Source organism: Lampetra fluviatilis, chromosome 55 (assembly GCF_964198595.1).
Source record: "Lampetra fluviatilis chromosome 55, kcLamFluv1.1, whole genome shotgun sequence".
NCBI classification, from domain to species: domain Eukaryota; kingdom Metazoa; phylum Chordata; class Hyperoartia; order Petromyzontiformes; family Petromyzontidae; genus Lampetra; species Lampetra fluviatilis.
The window spans coordinates 6,124,764-6,139,763 of NC_136329.1; the positions used below are offsets into that span (position 1 = coordinate 6,124,764).

General features: G+C 56.2%; 1 protein-coding gene across 1 annotated transcript in view; it reads right to left on the reverse strand.

The window, feature by feature from the left end:
• LOC144949953 (ribosomal protein S6 kinase alpha-3-like) overlaps positions 1–15,000 on the reverse strand; it is a 66,243-nt gene that overhangs the window by 12,235 nt on the left and 39,008 nt on the right. Inside the window, exons 10-15 of the mRNA XM_078879943.1 lie at positions 14,937–15,000; positions 14,145–14,209; positions 12,177–12,279; positions 10,101–10,222; positions 6,272–6,391; positions 1,700–1,789 (exon numbers count right to left, since the gene is read on the reverse strand). The exon at positions 14,937–15,000 is cut by the window's right edge and continues 25 nt beyond it. Coding sequence (XP_078736069.1) covers positions 1,700–1,789; positions 6,272–6,391; positions 10,101–10,222; positions 12,177–12,279; positions 14,145–14,209; positions 14,937–15,000 — 564 coding nt within the window. The remainder of the gene's footprint in view (positions 1–1,699; positions 1,790–6,271; positions 6,392–10,100; positions 10,223–12,176; positions 12,280–14,144; positions 14,210–14,936) is intronic.

A 15,000-nucleotide genomic window follows, 5' to 3' on the forward strand; every position in this document is an offset into this window, starting at 1 on the left:
ACGCACGCAGACACACACACACACACACGCACGCACACACACACGCACGCAGTCACACACACACGCACGCAGACACACACACACACACGCACGCCCCAAGTCGAGTGAGTGGGCGCGTGGGCGAGGGAGTGAGTGAGTGAGTGGGTGAGTGGGTGAGTGAGTGGTTGACTGACTGAGTGAGTGAGTGAGTGACTGAGTGACTGAATGACTGAGTGAGTGGTTGACTGACTGAGTGACTGAGTGAGTGGTTGACTGACTGAGTGACTGACTGACTGAGTGAGTGGTTGACTGAGTGACTGACTGACTGAGTGAGTGAGTGAGTGGTTGACTGACTGAGCGACTGAGTGACTGACTGACTGAGTGGGTGAGTGAGTGGTTGACTGACTGAGTGAGTGAGTGAGTGACTGAGTGACTGAATGACTGAGTGAGTGGTTGACTGACTGAGTGACTGAGTGAGTGGTTGACTGACTGAGTGACTGACTGACTGAGTGAGTGGTTGACTGAGTGACTGACTGACTGAGTGAGTGAGTGAGTGGTTGACTGACTGAGCGACTGAGTGACTGACTGACTGAGTGAGTGGTTGACTGACTGAGTGACTGACTGACTGACTGAGTGAGTGGTTGACTGACTGACTGAGTGAGTGACTGAGTGACTGACTGAGTGAGTGGGCGAGAGAGTGGTTGACTGACTGACTGAGTGACTGAGTGACTGACTGAGTGAGTGAGCGAGTGAGTGGTTGACTGACTGACTGACTAAGTGACTGAGTGAGTGAGTGACTGACTAAGTGACTGACTGACTGACTGACTGACTGAGCGAGCGAGCGAGTGACACTCACATCGCGCAGCGTGATGATGTTGGGGTGCTGCCCGTAGCGGTGAGTGAGCGAGCGAGCGAGTGGGTGAGTGGTTGACTGACTGACTGAGTGACTGACTGACTGAGTGACTGAATGAGTGGTTGACTGACTGAGTGACTGAGTGACTGAGTGAGTGGTTGACTGACTGAGCGAGTGGTTGACTGACTGAGCAACTGAGTGAGTAAGTGAGCGAGTGAGTGGTTGACTGACTGAGTGACTGAGCGAGTGAGTGAGCGAGTGAGTGAGTGAGTGAGCGAGCGTGTGATTGAGTGAGTGTGTGAGTGGGTGAGTGGTTGACTGACTGAGTGACTGACTGACTGAGTGAGTGGTTGACTGACTGAGCGACTGAGTGAGTGAGCGAGCGAGTGAGTGGGTGAGTGAGTGGGTGAGTGAGTGGGTGAGTGGTTGACTGACTGACTGAGTGACTGAGAGAGTGACTGACTGAGTGAGTGAGTGGGTGAGTGAATGGGTGACTGAGTGAGTGACTGAGTGACTGACTGAGTGAGTGACTGACTGAGTGAGTGAGTGAGTGACTGAGTGACTGAGCGAGTGAGTGGTTGACTGACTGAGTGAGTGACTGACTGACTGAGTGGTTGACTGACTGAGTGACTGACTGACTGAGTGAGCGAGCGAGCGACACTCACGTCGCGCAGCGTGATGATGTTGGGGTGCTGCCCGTAGCGGTGAGTGAGTGAGTGAGCGAGCGAGTGGGTGAGTGGTTGACTGACTGAGTGACTGACTGACTGAGTGACTGAGTGAGTGGTTGACTGACTGAGTGACTGACTGACTGAGTGAGTGGTTGACTGAGTGACTGAGTGAGTGGTTGACTGAGCGGGTGACACTCACGTCGCGCAGCGTGATGATGTTGGGGTGCTGCCCGTAGCGGAGCAGGATCTCGATCTCCTCCGAGGGGTCCCGCTTGCTCTTGTCGATGATCTGACGACATTTGAAGGAGGGAAAATAAATAAATAATAAACGTGGGGCAACACAGGCGAGGTGCAAAGGTCCCCCAGGTAGCGCACGCACTCCACGCGGGGCAAGTCTCCGCCAGCCAGCAGCAGCAGCCATCAAGAGTGAGTGAGTGGGTGGGTGAGTGAGTGAGTGGGTGAGTGAGTGGGTGAGTGGGTGGGTGAGTGAGTGGGTGAGTGGGTGGGTGGGTGGGTGAGTGAGTGGGTGAGTGGGTGGGTGAGTGAGTGAGTGAGTGGGTGGGTGGGTGGGTGAGTGGGTGGGTGAGTGAGTGGGTGGGTGAGTGAGTGAGTGAGTGAGTGGGTGGGTGGGTGGGTGAGTGAGTGAGTGGGTGAGTGAGTGAGTGGGTGGGGGAGTGAGTGAGTGGGTGGGTGGGTGAGTGAGTGGGTGGGTGGGTGAGTGAGTGGGTGGGTGGGTGGGTGAGTGAGTGGGTGGGTGGGTGAGTGGGTGGGTGAGTGGGTGGGTGAGTGAGTGAGTGAGTGAGTGAGTGGGTGGGTGGGTGAGTGGGTGGGTGAGTGGGTGGGTGAGTGAGTGGGTGGGTGAGTGAGTGAGTGAGTGGGTGGGTGGGTGGGTGAGTGAGTGAGTGGGTGAGTGAGTGAGTGGGTGGGGGAGTGAGTGAGTGGGTGAGTGGGTGAGTGAGTGGGTGGGTGGGTGGGTGAGTGAGTGGGTGGGTGGGTGGGTGAGTGAGTGAGTGAGTGGGTGAGTGAGTGAGTGAGTGGGTGGGTGGGTGAGTGGGTGGGTGGGTGGGTGGGTGAGTGGGTGGGTGAGGAGGTGAGTGGGTGAGTGGGTGAGTGGGTGGGTGAGTGAGTGGATGGGTGAGTGGGTGAGTGAGTGGGTGGGGGAGTGAGTGAGTGAGTGAGTGAGTGGGTGGGTGAGTGAGTGAGTGGGTGAGTGAGTGAGTGGGTGGGTGGGTGGGTGAGTGGGTGGGTGAGTGGGTGGGGGAGTGAGTGGATGGGTGAGTGGGTGAGTGAGGGGATGGGTGAGTGAGTGAGTGGGTGACTGAGTGGGTGAGTGGGTGAGTGACTGAGTGGGTAGGTGGGTGAGTGAGTGAGTGAGTGGGTGTGTGAGTGAGTGACTGAGTGGGTGAGTGGGTGAGTGAGTGAGTGGGTGAGTGGGTGAGTGAGTGGGTGGGTGGGTGAGTGAGTGGGTGGGTGAGTGAGTGAGTGGGTGAGTGGATGGGTGAGTGAGTGAGTGAGTGGGTGGGTGAGTGAGTGAGTGAGTGGGTGGGTGAGTGACTGAGTGGGTGAGTGGGTGAGTGAGTGAGTGGGTGAGTGAGTGGGTGGGTGGGTGAGTGGGTGGGTGAGTGAGTGGATGGGTGAGTGGGTGAGTGAGTGGATGGGTGAGTGAGTGAGTGGGTGACTGAGTGGGTGAGTGGGTGAGTGACTGAGTGGGTAGGTGGGTGGGTGGGTGAGTGAGTGGGTGGGTGAGTGGGTGAGTGAGTGGGTGGGTGGGTGAGTAAGTGGGTGGGTGGGTGGGTGAGTGAGTGGGTGGGTGAGTGAGTGAGTCAGTGGGTGAGTGGATGGGTGATTGAGTGAGTGAGTGAGTGGGTGGGTGAGTGAGTGAGTGAGTGGGTGGGTGAGTGACTGAGTGGGTGAGTGGGTGAGTGAGTGGGTGGGTGAGTGGGTGAGTGAGTGGGTGGGTGGGTGAGTGGGTGGGTGAGTGAGTGGATGGGTGAGTGGGTGAGTGAGTGGATGGGTGAGTGAGTGAGTGGGTGACTGAGTGGGTGAGTGGGTGAGTGACTGAGTGGGTAGGTGGGTGGGTGGGTGAGTGAGTGGGTGGGTGAGTGGGTGAGTGAGTGGGTGGGTGGGTGAGTAAGTGGGTGGGTGGGTGGGTGAGTGAGTGAGTGAGTGAGTGGGTGGGTGGGTGAGTGGGTGAGTGAGTGGGTGAGTGGGTGAGTGATTGGGTGGGTGGGTGAGTAAGTGGGTGGGTGGGTGAGTGAGTGAGTGGGTGAGTGGGTGAGTGAGTGGGTGAGTGAGTGAGTGAGTGGGTGAGTGGGTGAGTGAGTGGGTGGGTGGGTGAGTAAGTGGGTGAGTGAGTGAGTGAGTGGGTGGGTGGGTGAGTGGGTGAGTGGATGGGTGAGTGGGTGGGTGGGTGAGTGAGTGAGTGAGTGAGTGAGTGGGTGAGTGGGTGGGTGGGTGGGTGAGTGGGTGAGTGAGTGGGTGAGTGGGTGAGTGAGTGAGTGAGTGGGTGGGTGGGTGAGTGGGTGAGTGAGTGGGTGGGTGGGTGAGTGGGTGAGTGAGTGGGTGGGTGAGTGGGTGAGTGAGTGGGTGGGTGAGTGAGTGAGTGGGTGGGTGGGTGAGTGGGTGAGTGGGTGAGTGAGTGACTGAGTGGGTGAGTGAGTGAGTGGGTGAGTGAGTGAGTGAGTGGGTGGGGGAGTGGGTGAGTGAGTGGGTGGGTGGGTGAGTGGGTGGGTGAGTGAGTGGATGGGTGAGTGAGTGAGTGGGTGGGTGACTGAGTGGGTGAGTGGGTGAGTGACTGAGTGGGTAGGTGGGTGGGTGGGTGAGTGACTGAGTGAGTGAGTGAGTGACTGAGTGACTGAGTGACTGAGTGAGTGAGTGACTGAGTGACTGAGTGACTGAGTGACTGAGTGAGTGAGTGAGCGAGCGAGTGAGTGAGTGACTGAGTGACTGAGTGACTGAGTGAGTGAGTGAGCGAGCGAGTGAGTGAGTGAGTGACTGAGTGACTGACTGACTGAGTGAGCGAGTGGGCGAGCGAGCGGGCGAGTGAGCGAGCGTCGACCTTGACGGCGTAGTCTAGCCCGGAGGCACGGTGGACGCAGTGAGTGAGTGAGTGAGTGAGTGACTGAGCGAGTGAGCGAGCGGGCGAGTGAGCGAGCGTCCACCTTGACGGCGTAGTCTAGCCCGGAGGCACGGTGGACGCAGCGCTTGCAATGAGTGTGAGTGAGTGACTGAGTGAGTGAGTGACTGAGTGAGTGACTGAGTGAGTGACTGAGTGACTGACTGAGTGACTGAGTGAGTGACTGAGCGAGTGACTGAGTGAGTGACTGAGTGACTGACTGAGTGACTGAGTGAGTGACTGAGCGAGTGAGTGAGTGACTGAGCGAGCGAGCGAGTGACTGAGTGAGTGACTGAGTGAGCGAGCGAGTGAGTGAGTGACTGAGTGACTGAGTGAGCGAGCGAGTGAGTGAGTGAGCGAGTGGGCGAGCGAGTGGGCGAGCGAGTGAGTGACTGAGTGAGTGGGCGAGTGAGCGAGCTGTCGACCTTGACGGCGTAGTCTAGCCCGGAGGCACGGTGGACGCAGCGCTTGCAGTGAGTGTGAGTGAGTGACTGAGTGAGTGACTGAGTGAGTGAGTGAGTGACTGACTGAGTGACTGAGTGAGTGACTGAGCGAGTGACTGAGTGACTGAGCGAGCGAGCGAGTGACTGAGTGAGTGACTGAGTGAGTGACTGAGTGACTGAGTGGTTGACTGAGTGAGTGGGCGAGCGTCCACCTTGACGGCGTAGTCGAGCCTGGAGGCACGGTGGACGCAGCGCTTGCAGTGAGTGTGAGTGAGTGACTGAGTGAGTGACTGAGTGAGTGACTGAGTGACTGACTGAGTGACTGAGTGAGTGACTGAGCGAGTGACTGAGTGACTGAGCGAGCGAGCGAGTGACTGAGTGAGTGACTGACTGAGTGACTGAGTGAGTGACTGAGCGAGTGACTGAGTGACTGAGCGAGCGAGCGAGTGACTGAGTGAGTGACTGAGTGAGTGACTGAGTGACTGAGTGGTTGACTGAGTGAGTGGGCGAGCGAGCTGTCGACCTTGATGGCGTAGTCGAGCCCGGAGGCACAGTGGACGCAGCGCTTGCAATGAGTGTGAGTGAGTGACTGAGTGAGCGACTGAGCGAGTGACTGAGTGAGTGACTGAGTGAGTGACTGAGTGACTGAGTGGTTGACTGAGTGAGTGGGCGAGCGTCCACCTTGACGGCGTAGTCGAGCCCGGAGGCACGGTGGACGCAGCGCTTGCAATGAGTGTGAGTGAGTGACTGAGTGGTTGACTGAGTGAGTGGGCGAGCGTCCACCTTGACGGCGTAGTCGAGCCCGGAGGCACGGTGGACGCAGCGCTTGCAGTGAGTGGCTGAGTGACTGAGTGAGTGACTGAGTGAGTGACTGAGTGACTGAGTGGTTGACTGAGTGAGTGGGCGAGCGAGCGTCCACCTTGACGGCGTAGTCGAGCCCGGAGGCACGGTGGACGCAGCGCTTGCAATGAGTGTGAGTGAGTGACTGAGTGAGCGACTGAGCGAGTGACTGAGTGAGTGACTGAGTGACTGAGTGAGTGACTGAGTGACTGACTGAGTGACTGAGTGACTGAGTGAGTGACTGAGTGACTGAGCGAGCGAGTGACTGAGTGAGCGACTGAGTGAGTGACTGACTGACTGAGCGACTGAGTGAGTGACTGAGTGAGTGACTGAGTGACTGAGTGGTTGACTGAGTGAGTGGGCGAGCGTCCACCTTGACGGCGTAGTCGAGCCCGGAGGCACGGTGGACGCAGCGCTTGCAGACGCTGAAGGAGCCTGCGCCGATGTCCTCCTTGAGCTCGTACACCTCCAGGTACGCCTGCTGCTGCTGCTTCTACTCACACACAGGCAAAGGTCCCCCGTGAGGCCTCCACACGCCGCAGGGGCAAGTGCTGTGAGTAGCAGCAGCTACCTATGAAGGTAGACACAGACAAAGGTCCCCCGTGTAGCCTCTAGCAGGCTGTAGGGGCAAGTGCTCTGAGTAGCAGCAGCTACCTATGAAGGTAGACACAGGCAAAGCTCCCCCGTGTAGCCTCAACAGACTTTAGGGGCAAGTGCTGTGAGTAGCAGCAGCTACCTATGAACACACAAAGACAAAGCTCCCCCGTGTAGCCTCTAGCAGGCTGTAGGGGCAAGTGCTGTTAGTAGCGAGTAGCAGCAGCTACCTATGGAGGCTGCCGGCACTGTGGCACACGAGGGGCTGGTGTATGATGCTGGTGCTGGTGTAGGTGGTGGTGGTGTATGGTGGTGCAGGTGGTGCAGGTGGTGCAGGTGGTGCAGGTGGTGCAGGTGGTGCAGGTGGTGCAGGTGGTGTAGGTGGTGCAGGTGGTGCAGGTGGTGTAGGTGGTGCAGGTGGTGTAGGTGGTGTAGGTGGTGCAGGTGGTGCAGGTGGTGTAGGTGGTGCAGGTGGTGCAGGTGGTGCAGGTGGTGCAGGTGATGCAGGTGGTGCAGGTGGTGTAGGTGGTGTAGGTGGTGCAGGTGGTGTAGGTGGTGCAGGTGGTGCAGGTGGTGTAGGTGGTGTAGGTGGTGCAGGTGGTGTAGGTGGTGCAGGTGGTGCAGGTGGTGCAGGTGATGCAGGTGGTGCAGGTGGTGCAGGTGGTGCAGGTGGTGCAGGTGGTGTAGGTGGTGCAGGTGGTGCAGGTGGTGTAGGTGGTGCAGGTGGTGCAGGTGGTGTAGGTGGTGTAGGTGGTGCAGGTGGTGCAGGTGGTGTAGGTGGTGGTGGTGTATGGTGGTGATGGTGGTGTAGGTGGTGGTGTAGGTGTATGATGGTGGTGCTGTAGGTGCAGGTGGTGCAGGTGGTGCAGGTGGTGCAGGTGGTGCAGGTGGTGCAGGTGGTGTAGGTGGTGTAGGTGGTGCAGGTGGTGTAGGTGGTGTAGGTGGTGCAGGTGGTGCAGGTGGTGTAGGTGGTGCAGGTGGTGCAGGTGGTGCAGGTGATGCAGGTGGTGCAGGTGGTGCAGGTGGTGCAGGTGGTGCAGGTGGTGTAGGTGGTGCAGGTGGTGCAGGTGGTGTAGGTGGTGCAGGTGGTGCAGGTGGTGTAGGTGGTGTAGGTGGTGCAGGTGGTGCAGGTGGTGTAGGTGGTGGTGGTGTATGGTGGTGATGGTGGTGCAGGTGGTGCAGGTGGTGCAGGTGGTGCAGGTGGTGTAGGTGGTGCAGGTGGTGCAGGTGGTGCAGGTGGTGCAGGTGGTGTAGGTGGTGGTGGTGTATGGTGGTGATGGTGGTGCAGGTGGTGCAGGTGGTGTAGGTGGTGCAGGTGGTGCAGGTGGTGTAGGTGGTGTAGGTGGTGCAGGTGGTGCAGGTGGTGCAGGTGATGCAGGTGGTGCAGGTGGTGCAGGTGGTGCAGGTGGTGTAGGTGGTGCAGGTGGTGCAGGTGGTGTAGGTGGTGCAGGTGGTGCAGGTGGTGCAGGTGGTGGTGGTGTATGGTGGTGATGGTGGTGCAGGTGGTGCAGGTGGTGCAGGTGGTGTAGGTGGTGCAGGTGGTGCAGGTGGTGCAGGTGGTGTAGGTGGTGGTGGTGTATGGTGGTGCAGGTGGTGCAGGTGGTGCAGGTGGTGCAGGTGGTGCAGGTGGTGATGGTGGTGCAGGTGGTGCAGGTGGTGCAGGTGGTGCAGGTGGTGCAGGTGGTGCAGGTGATGTAGGTGGTGCAGGTGGTGCAGGTGGTGCAGGTGGTGTAGGTGGTGCAGGTGGTGTAGGTGGTGCAGGTGGTGCAGGTGGTGCAGGTGGTGCAGGTGGTGCAGGTGGTGTAGGTGGTGTAGGTGGTGCAGGTGGTGCAGGTGGTGCAGGTGGTGCAGGTGGTGCAGGTGGTGCAGGTGGTGTAGGTGGTGCAGGTGGTGCAGGTGGTGCAGGTGGTGCAGGTGGTGATGGTGGTGCAGGTGGTGTAGGTGGTGCAGGTGGTGCTGGTGTATGGTGGTGATGGTGGTGCAGGTGGTGCAGGTGGTGCAGGTAGTGCAGGTGGTGTAGGTGGTGCAGGTGGTGCAGGTGGTGCAGGTGGTGTAGGTGGTGGTGGTGTATGGTGGTGATGGTGGTGCAGGTGGTGCAAGTGGTGCAGGTGGTGTAGGTGGTGCAGGTGGTGCAGGTGGTGTAGGTGGTGCAGGTGGTGCAGGTGGTGCAGGTGATGCAGGTGGTGCAGGTGGTGCAGGTGGTGCAGGTGGTGCAGGTGGTGCAGGTGGTGTAGGTGGTGCAGGTGGTGCAGGTGGTGTAGGTGGTGGTGGTGTATGGTGGTGATGGTGGTGCAGGTGGTGCAGGTGGTGCAGGTGGTGCAGGTGGTGTAGGTGGTGCAGGTGGTGCAGGTGGTGCAGGTGGTGCAGGTGATGTAGGTGGTGCAGGTGGTGCAGGTGGTGCAGGTGGTGTAGGTGGTGCAGGTGGTGCAGGTGGTGCAGGTGGTGCAGGTGGTGCAGGTGGTGCAGGTGGTGTAGGTGGTGCAGGTGGTGCAGGTGGTGTAGGTGGTGCAGGTGGTGCAGGTGATGCAGGTGGTGCAGGTGGTGCAGGTGGTGCAGGTGGTGCAGGTGGTGTAGGTGGTGCAGGTGGTGCAGGTGGTGTAGGTGGTGTAGGTGGTGCAGGTGGTGCAGGTGGTGGTGGTGTATGGTGGTGATGGTGGTGCAGGTGGTGCAGGTGGTGCAGGTGGTGCAGGTGGTGTAGGTGGTGTAGGTGGTGCAGGTGGTGCAGGTGGTGTAGGTGGTGGTGGTGTATGGTGGTGATGGTGGTGCAGGTGGTGCAGGTGGTGCAGGTGGTGATGGTGGTGCAGGTGGTGCAGGTGGTGCAGGTGGTGCAGGTGGTGTAGGTGGTGCAGGTGGTGCAGGTGGTGCAGGTGGTGCAGGTGGTGCAGGTGATGCAGGTGGTGCAGGTGGTGCAGGTGGTGCAGGTGGTGTAGGTGGTGCAGGTGGTGCAGGTGGTGCAGGTGGTGCAGGTGATGTAGGTGGTGCAGGTGGTGCAGGTGGTGCAGGTGGTGCAGGTGGTGCAGGTGGTGTAGGTGGTGCAGGTGGTGCAGGTGGTGCAGGTGGTGCAGGTGGTGCAGGTGGTGCAGGTGGTGCAGGTGGTGTAGGTGGTGCAGGTGGTGCAGGTGGTGCAGGTGGTGTAGGTGGTGCAGGTGGTGTAGGAGGTGCAGGTGGTGTAGGTGGTGCAGGTAGTGCAGGTGGTGCAGGTGGTGCAGGTGGTGCAGGTGGTGCAGGTAGTGCAGGTGGTGCAGGTGGTGCAGGTGGTGCAGGTGGTGTAGGTGATGGTGTAGGTAGTGCAGGTGGTGCAGGTGGTGCAGGTGGTGCAGGTGGTGCAGGTGGTGCAGGTGGTGCAGGTGGTGCAGGTGGTGCAGGTAGTGCAGGTGGTGCAGGTGGTGCAGGTGGTGCAGGTGGTGCAGGTGGTGTAGGTGGTGCAGGTAGTGCAGGTGGTGCAGGTGGTGCAGGTGGTGCAGGTGGTGCAGGTGGAGTAGGTGGTGTAGGTGGTGTAGGTGGTGGTGTAGGTGTTGGTGTACGTGGTGTAGGTGTAGGTGTAGGTGAAGGTGATGGTGTAGGTGTAGGTGATGGTGTAGGTGTAGGTGTTGGTGCCGGTGACTTGCATGCACCACGACGGGCCGCGTGGTGGCGGTGGGGGCGTCTCCCCCCAGAGCGCACGGAGCCACGAAGCTGAAGCCGCGGAACAGCTGGTGGGCACTCGCACTCGGGGGCAGGCCGGGGGAGTCTACACACACACACAGACACACACACACACAGACACACACACAGACACACACACACAGACACACACACACAGACACACACACACACACAGACACACACACACAGACACACACACACAGACACACACACACACACAGACACACACACACACACAGACACACACACACAGACACACACACACACAGACACACACACAGACACACACACACAGACACACACACACAGACACACACACACAGACACACACACACACAGACACACACACAGACACACACACACAGACACACACACACACACAGACACACACACACAGACACACACACACAGACACACACACACACACAGACACACACACACACACAGACACACACACACAGACACACACACACACAGACACACACACAGACACACACACACAGACACACACACACAGACACACACACACACACAGACACACACACACAGACACACACACACAGACACACACACACACACAGACACACACACACAGACACACACACACAGACACACACACACAGACACACACACACACAGACACACACACAGACACACAGTGTACACACAGACACACAGACACACACACAGACACACACACAGAGACACACACACACAGACACACACACACACAGACACGAGTGAGTGGATGGGTGGGTGAGCGAGTGAGCGGGTGGGTGGGTGAGCGGGTGTGCGAGCGAGCGGGTGGGTGAACGGGTGAGCGAGTGAGTGGGTGAGCGAGCGAGTGGGTGAGCGAGTGAGCTGGTGGGTGAGTGAGCAGGTGGGTGAATGAGCGGGCGAGCGAGTGAGCTTGGTGAGCGAGTGAGCGGGCGAGCTGGTGGGTGAGTGAGCTGGTGAGTGGGTGAGCGAGTGAGCGGGTGGGTGAGTGAGCGGGTGACTGAGTGAGCGGGTGGGTGAGTGAGCGGGTGAGTGAGTGAGTGAGCTGGTGGGTGAGTGAGTGGGTGAGCGGGTGGGTGAGTTAGTGAGTGAGCTGGTGGGTGAGTGAGTGAGCGAGTGAGTGGGCGAGCGAGTGAGTGGGTGAGCGAGTGAGCTGGTGGGTGAGCGGGTGAGTGAGTGAGCGGGTGAGTGAGTGACCGGGCGAGTTGGTGAGTGAGCGGGTGAGTGAGTGAGCAGGTGAGTGAGTGGGTGAGTGGGTGAGCGGGTGAGTGGGTGAGCGAGTGAGCTGGTGGGTGAGTGAGCGGGTGAGTGGGTGAGCGAGTGAGTGGGTGAGCGAGTGAGCTGGTGGGTGAGTGAGCGGGTGAGTGAGTGAGCGAGTGAGCTGGTGGGTGAGTGAGCGAGCGAGCGAGTGGGTGAGTGAGCGAGTGAGCTGGTGGGTGAGTGAGTGGGTGAGCGAGTGAGCTGGTGGGTGAGCAGGTGAGTGAGTGAGTGAGCGAGTGAGCAGGTGAGTGAGTGAGTGAGCGAGTGAGCGGGTGAGCGAGAGTGGGTGAGTGAGCGAGTGGGTGAGTGAGTGAGTGAGTGAGCGAGCGAGCGAGTGGGTGAGTGAGCGAGTGAGCAGGTGAGTGAGTGAGTGAGTGAGTGAGCGAGCGAGCGAGCGGGTGAGTGAGTGAGTGAGCGAGTGAGCAGGTGAGTGAGTGAGTGAGCGAGTGAGCAGGTGAGTGAGTGAGTGAGCGAGTGAGCGGTGTGAGCGAGAGTGGGTGAGCGAGCGAGTGGGTGAGTGAGCGAGTGGGTGAGTGAGTGAGTGAGCGAGCGAGCGGGTGAGTGAGCGAGTGAGCAGGTGAGTGAGTGAGCGAGCGAGTGGGTGAGTGAGCGAGTGAGCAGGTGAGTGAGTGAGTGAGTGAGCGAGCGAGCGGGTGAGTGAGCGAGTGAGCAGGTGAGTGAGTGAGCGAGCGAGTGGGTGAGTGAGCGAGTGAGCAGGTGAGTGAGTGAGTGAGCGAGCGAGCGAGTGGGTGAGTGAGCGAGTGAGCAGGTGAGTGAGTGACCTTTTGGAGTTCTGGAGGTGAACTCCGGGTCAAAGCATTTGGTGTCGTCAGCTTTCCCTACGGCCGGCTTGAACGGAGGGTGGATCTCCTTGCGGTAGAGCTTCTACAACAACATTCACAACAACAATATTCACAACAACAATATTCACAACAACAATATTCACAACAATATTCACAACAACAATCACAACAACAATATTCACAACAATATTCACAACAATATTCACAACAACAATATTCACAACAACAATATTCACAATATTCACAACAATATTCACAACAATATTCACAACAATATTCACAACAATATTCACAACAATATTCACACCAACAATATTCACAACAACAATATGCACAACAACAATATTCACAACAATATTCACAACAATATTCACGACAACAATATTCACAGCAACATTCACAACAATATTCACAACAACAATATTCACAACAATATTCACAATAACAATATTCACAACAATATTCACAATAACAATATTCACAACAATATTCACAACAACAATATTCACAACAACGATATTCACAACAATATTCACAATAACAATATTCACAACAATATTCACAATAACAATATTCACAACAATATTCACAACAACAATATTCACAGCAATATTCACAACAACAATATTCACAACAACAATATTCACAACAATATTTACAACAATATTCACAACAATATTCACAACAATATTCACAACAACAATATTCACAACAACAATATTTACAACAATATTCACAACAATATTCACAACAACAATATTCACAACAATATTTACAACAATATTCACAACAACAATATTCACAACAATATTCACAACAACAATATTCACAACAACAATATTCACAACAATATTCACAACAACAATATTCACAACAATATTCACAACAACAATATTCACAACAATATTCACAACAATATTCACAACAATATTCACAACAATATTTACAACAATATTCACAACGATATTCACAACGATATTCACAACGATATTCACAACAATATTCACAACTACAATATTCACAACAATATTCACAACAGTATTCACAACAACAATATTCACAACAACAATATTCACAACGACAATATTCACAACGACAATATTCACAACGACAATATTCACAACGACAATATTCACAACGACAATATTCACAACAACAATATTCACAACAACAATATTCACAACAACAATATTCACAACAACAATATTCACAACAACAATATTCACAACAACAATATTCACAACAACAATATTCACAACAACAATATTCACAACAACAATATTCACAACAACAATATTCACAACAACAATATTCACAACAACAATATTCACAACAATATTCACAACAACAATATTCACAACAACAATATTCACAACAACAATATTCACAACAACAATATTCACAACAATACTCACAACAACAATATTCACAACAACAATATTTACAACAATATTCACAACAATAATCACAACAACAATATTCACAACAACAATAATCACAACAACAATATTCACAACAACAATATTCACAACAATATTCACAACAACAATATTCACAACAACAATAATCACAACAACAATACTCACGACAATATGTTTGTACGTGTGTGTGTGCATGTGTGTGTCTGTGTGTCTGTGTGTGTGTCTGTGTGTGTGTCACTGTGTGTCTCTGTGTGAGTGTATGTGTCTGTGTGTGTCTGTGTGTCTGTGTGTGTGTCACTGTGTGTGTGTCACTGTGTGTGTGTCTGTGTGTGTGTGTCTGTGTGTGTGTCTGTGTGTGTGTCACTGTGTGTCTCTGTGTGAGTGTATGTGTCTGTGTCTGTGTGTGTCTGTGTGTGTGTGTGTGTCTGTGTGTCTGTGTCTGTGTGTGTCTGTGTGTGTGTGTGTGTCTGTGTGTCTGTGTGTGTGTCACTGTGTGTGTGTGTGTGTCTCTGTGTGAGTGACGAACGTTCCAGTCGATGGTGGAGAAGAACGGATGCCTCTTGATTTCCCCCACTCCGTCAGGACCAGCTCCTGGGGGCACACAGACACAGACAAAGGTCCCCCAGGTGGCACAACCAGCAGCGCTGTTGGGGCAAGTGCTGCTGTGCCCGCAGTGTCGGTGCGTAGGTGGGTGGGTGGGTGAGTGGGTGGGTGGGTGGGTAGGTGGGTGAGTGAGTGGGTGGGTGGGTGGGTGGGTGAGTGGGTGGGTGGGTGAGTGGGTGGGTGGGTGAGTGGGTGGGTGGGTGAGTGGGTGGTGAGTGAGTGGGTGGGTGGGTGGGTGGGTGGGTGGGTGAGTGGGTGCGTAGGTGGGTGGGTGAGTGGGTGGGTGGGTGAGTGGGTGGGTGAGTGAGTGAGTGGGTGGGTGGGTGAGTGGGTGGGTGGGTGAGTGGGTGGTGAGTGAGTGGGTGGGTGGGTGGGTGGGTGGGTGGGTGAGTGGGTGCGTAGGTGGGTGGGTGAGTGGGTGGGTGGGTGAGTGGGTGGGTGGGTGAGTGAGTGAGTGAGTGGGTGGGTGGGTGGGTGAGTGGGTGGGTGGGTGGGTGAGTGGGTGGGTGGGTGGGTGGGTGGGTGAGTGGGTGAGTGAGTGGGTGGGTGGCTGGGTGGGTGGGTGGGTGAGTGGGTGGGTGGGTGGGTGAGTGAGTGAGTGGGTGGGTGAGTGAGTGAGTGGGTGGGTGAGTGGGTGGGTGGGTGAGTGGGTGGGTGAGTGAGTGAGCGATCGAGCGAGTGAGTGAGCGAGCGAGCGAGCGTATGAGTGACTCACCGAGTCTGTTTGTGGGGTTCCTCTTGAACAGGTTACGCAGGAGGCTCTGAGCATCGGAGCTCAG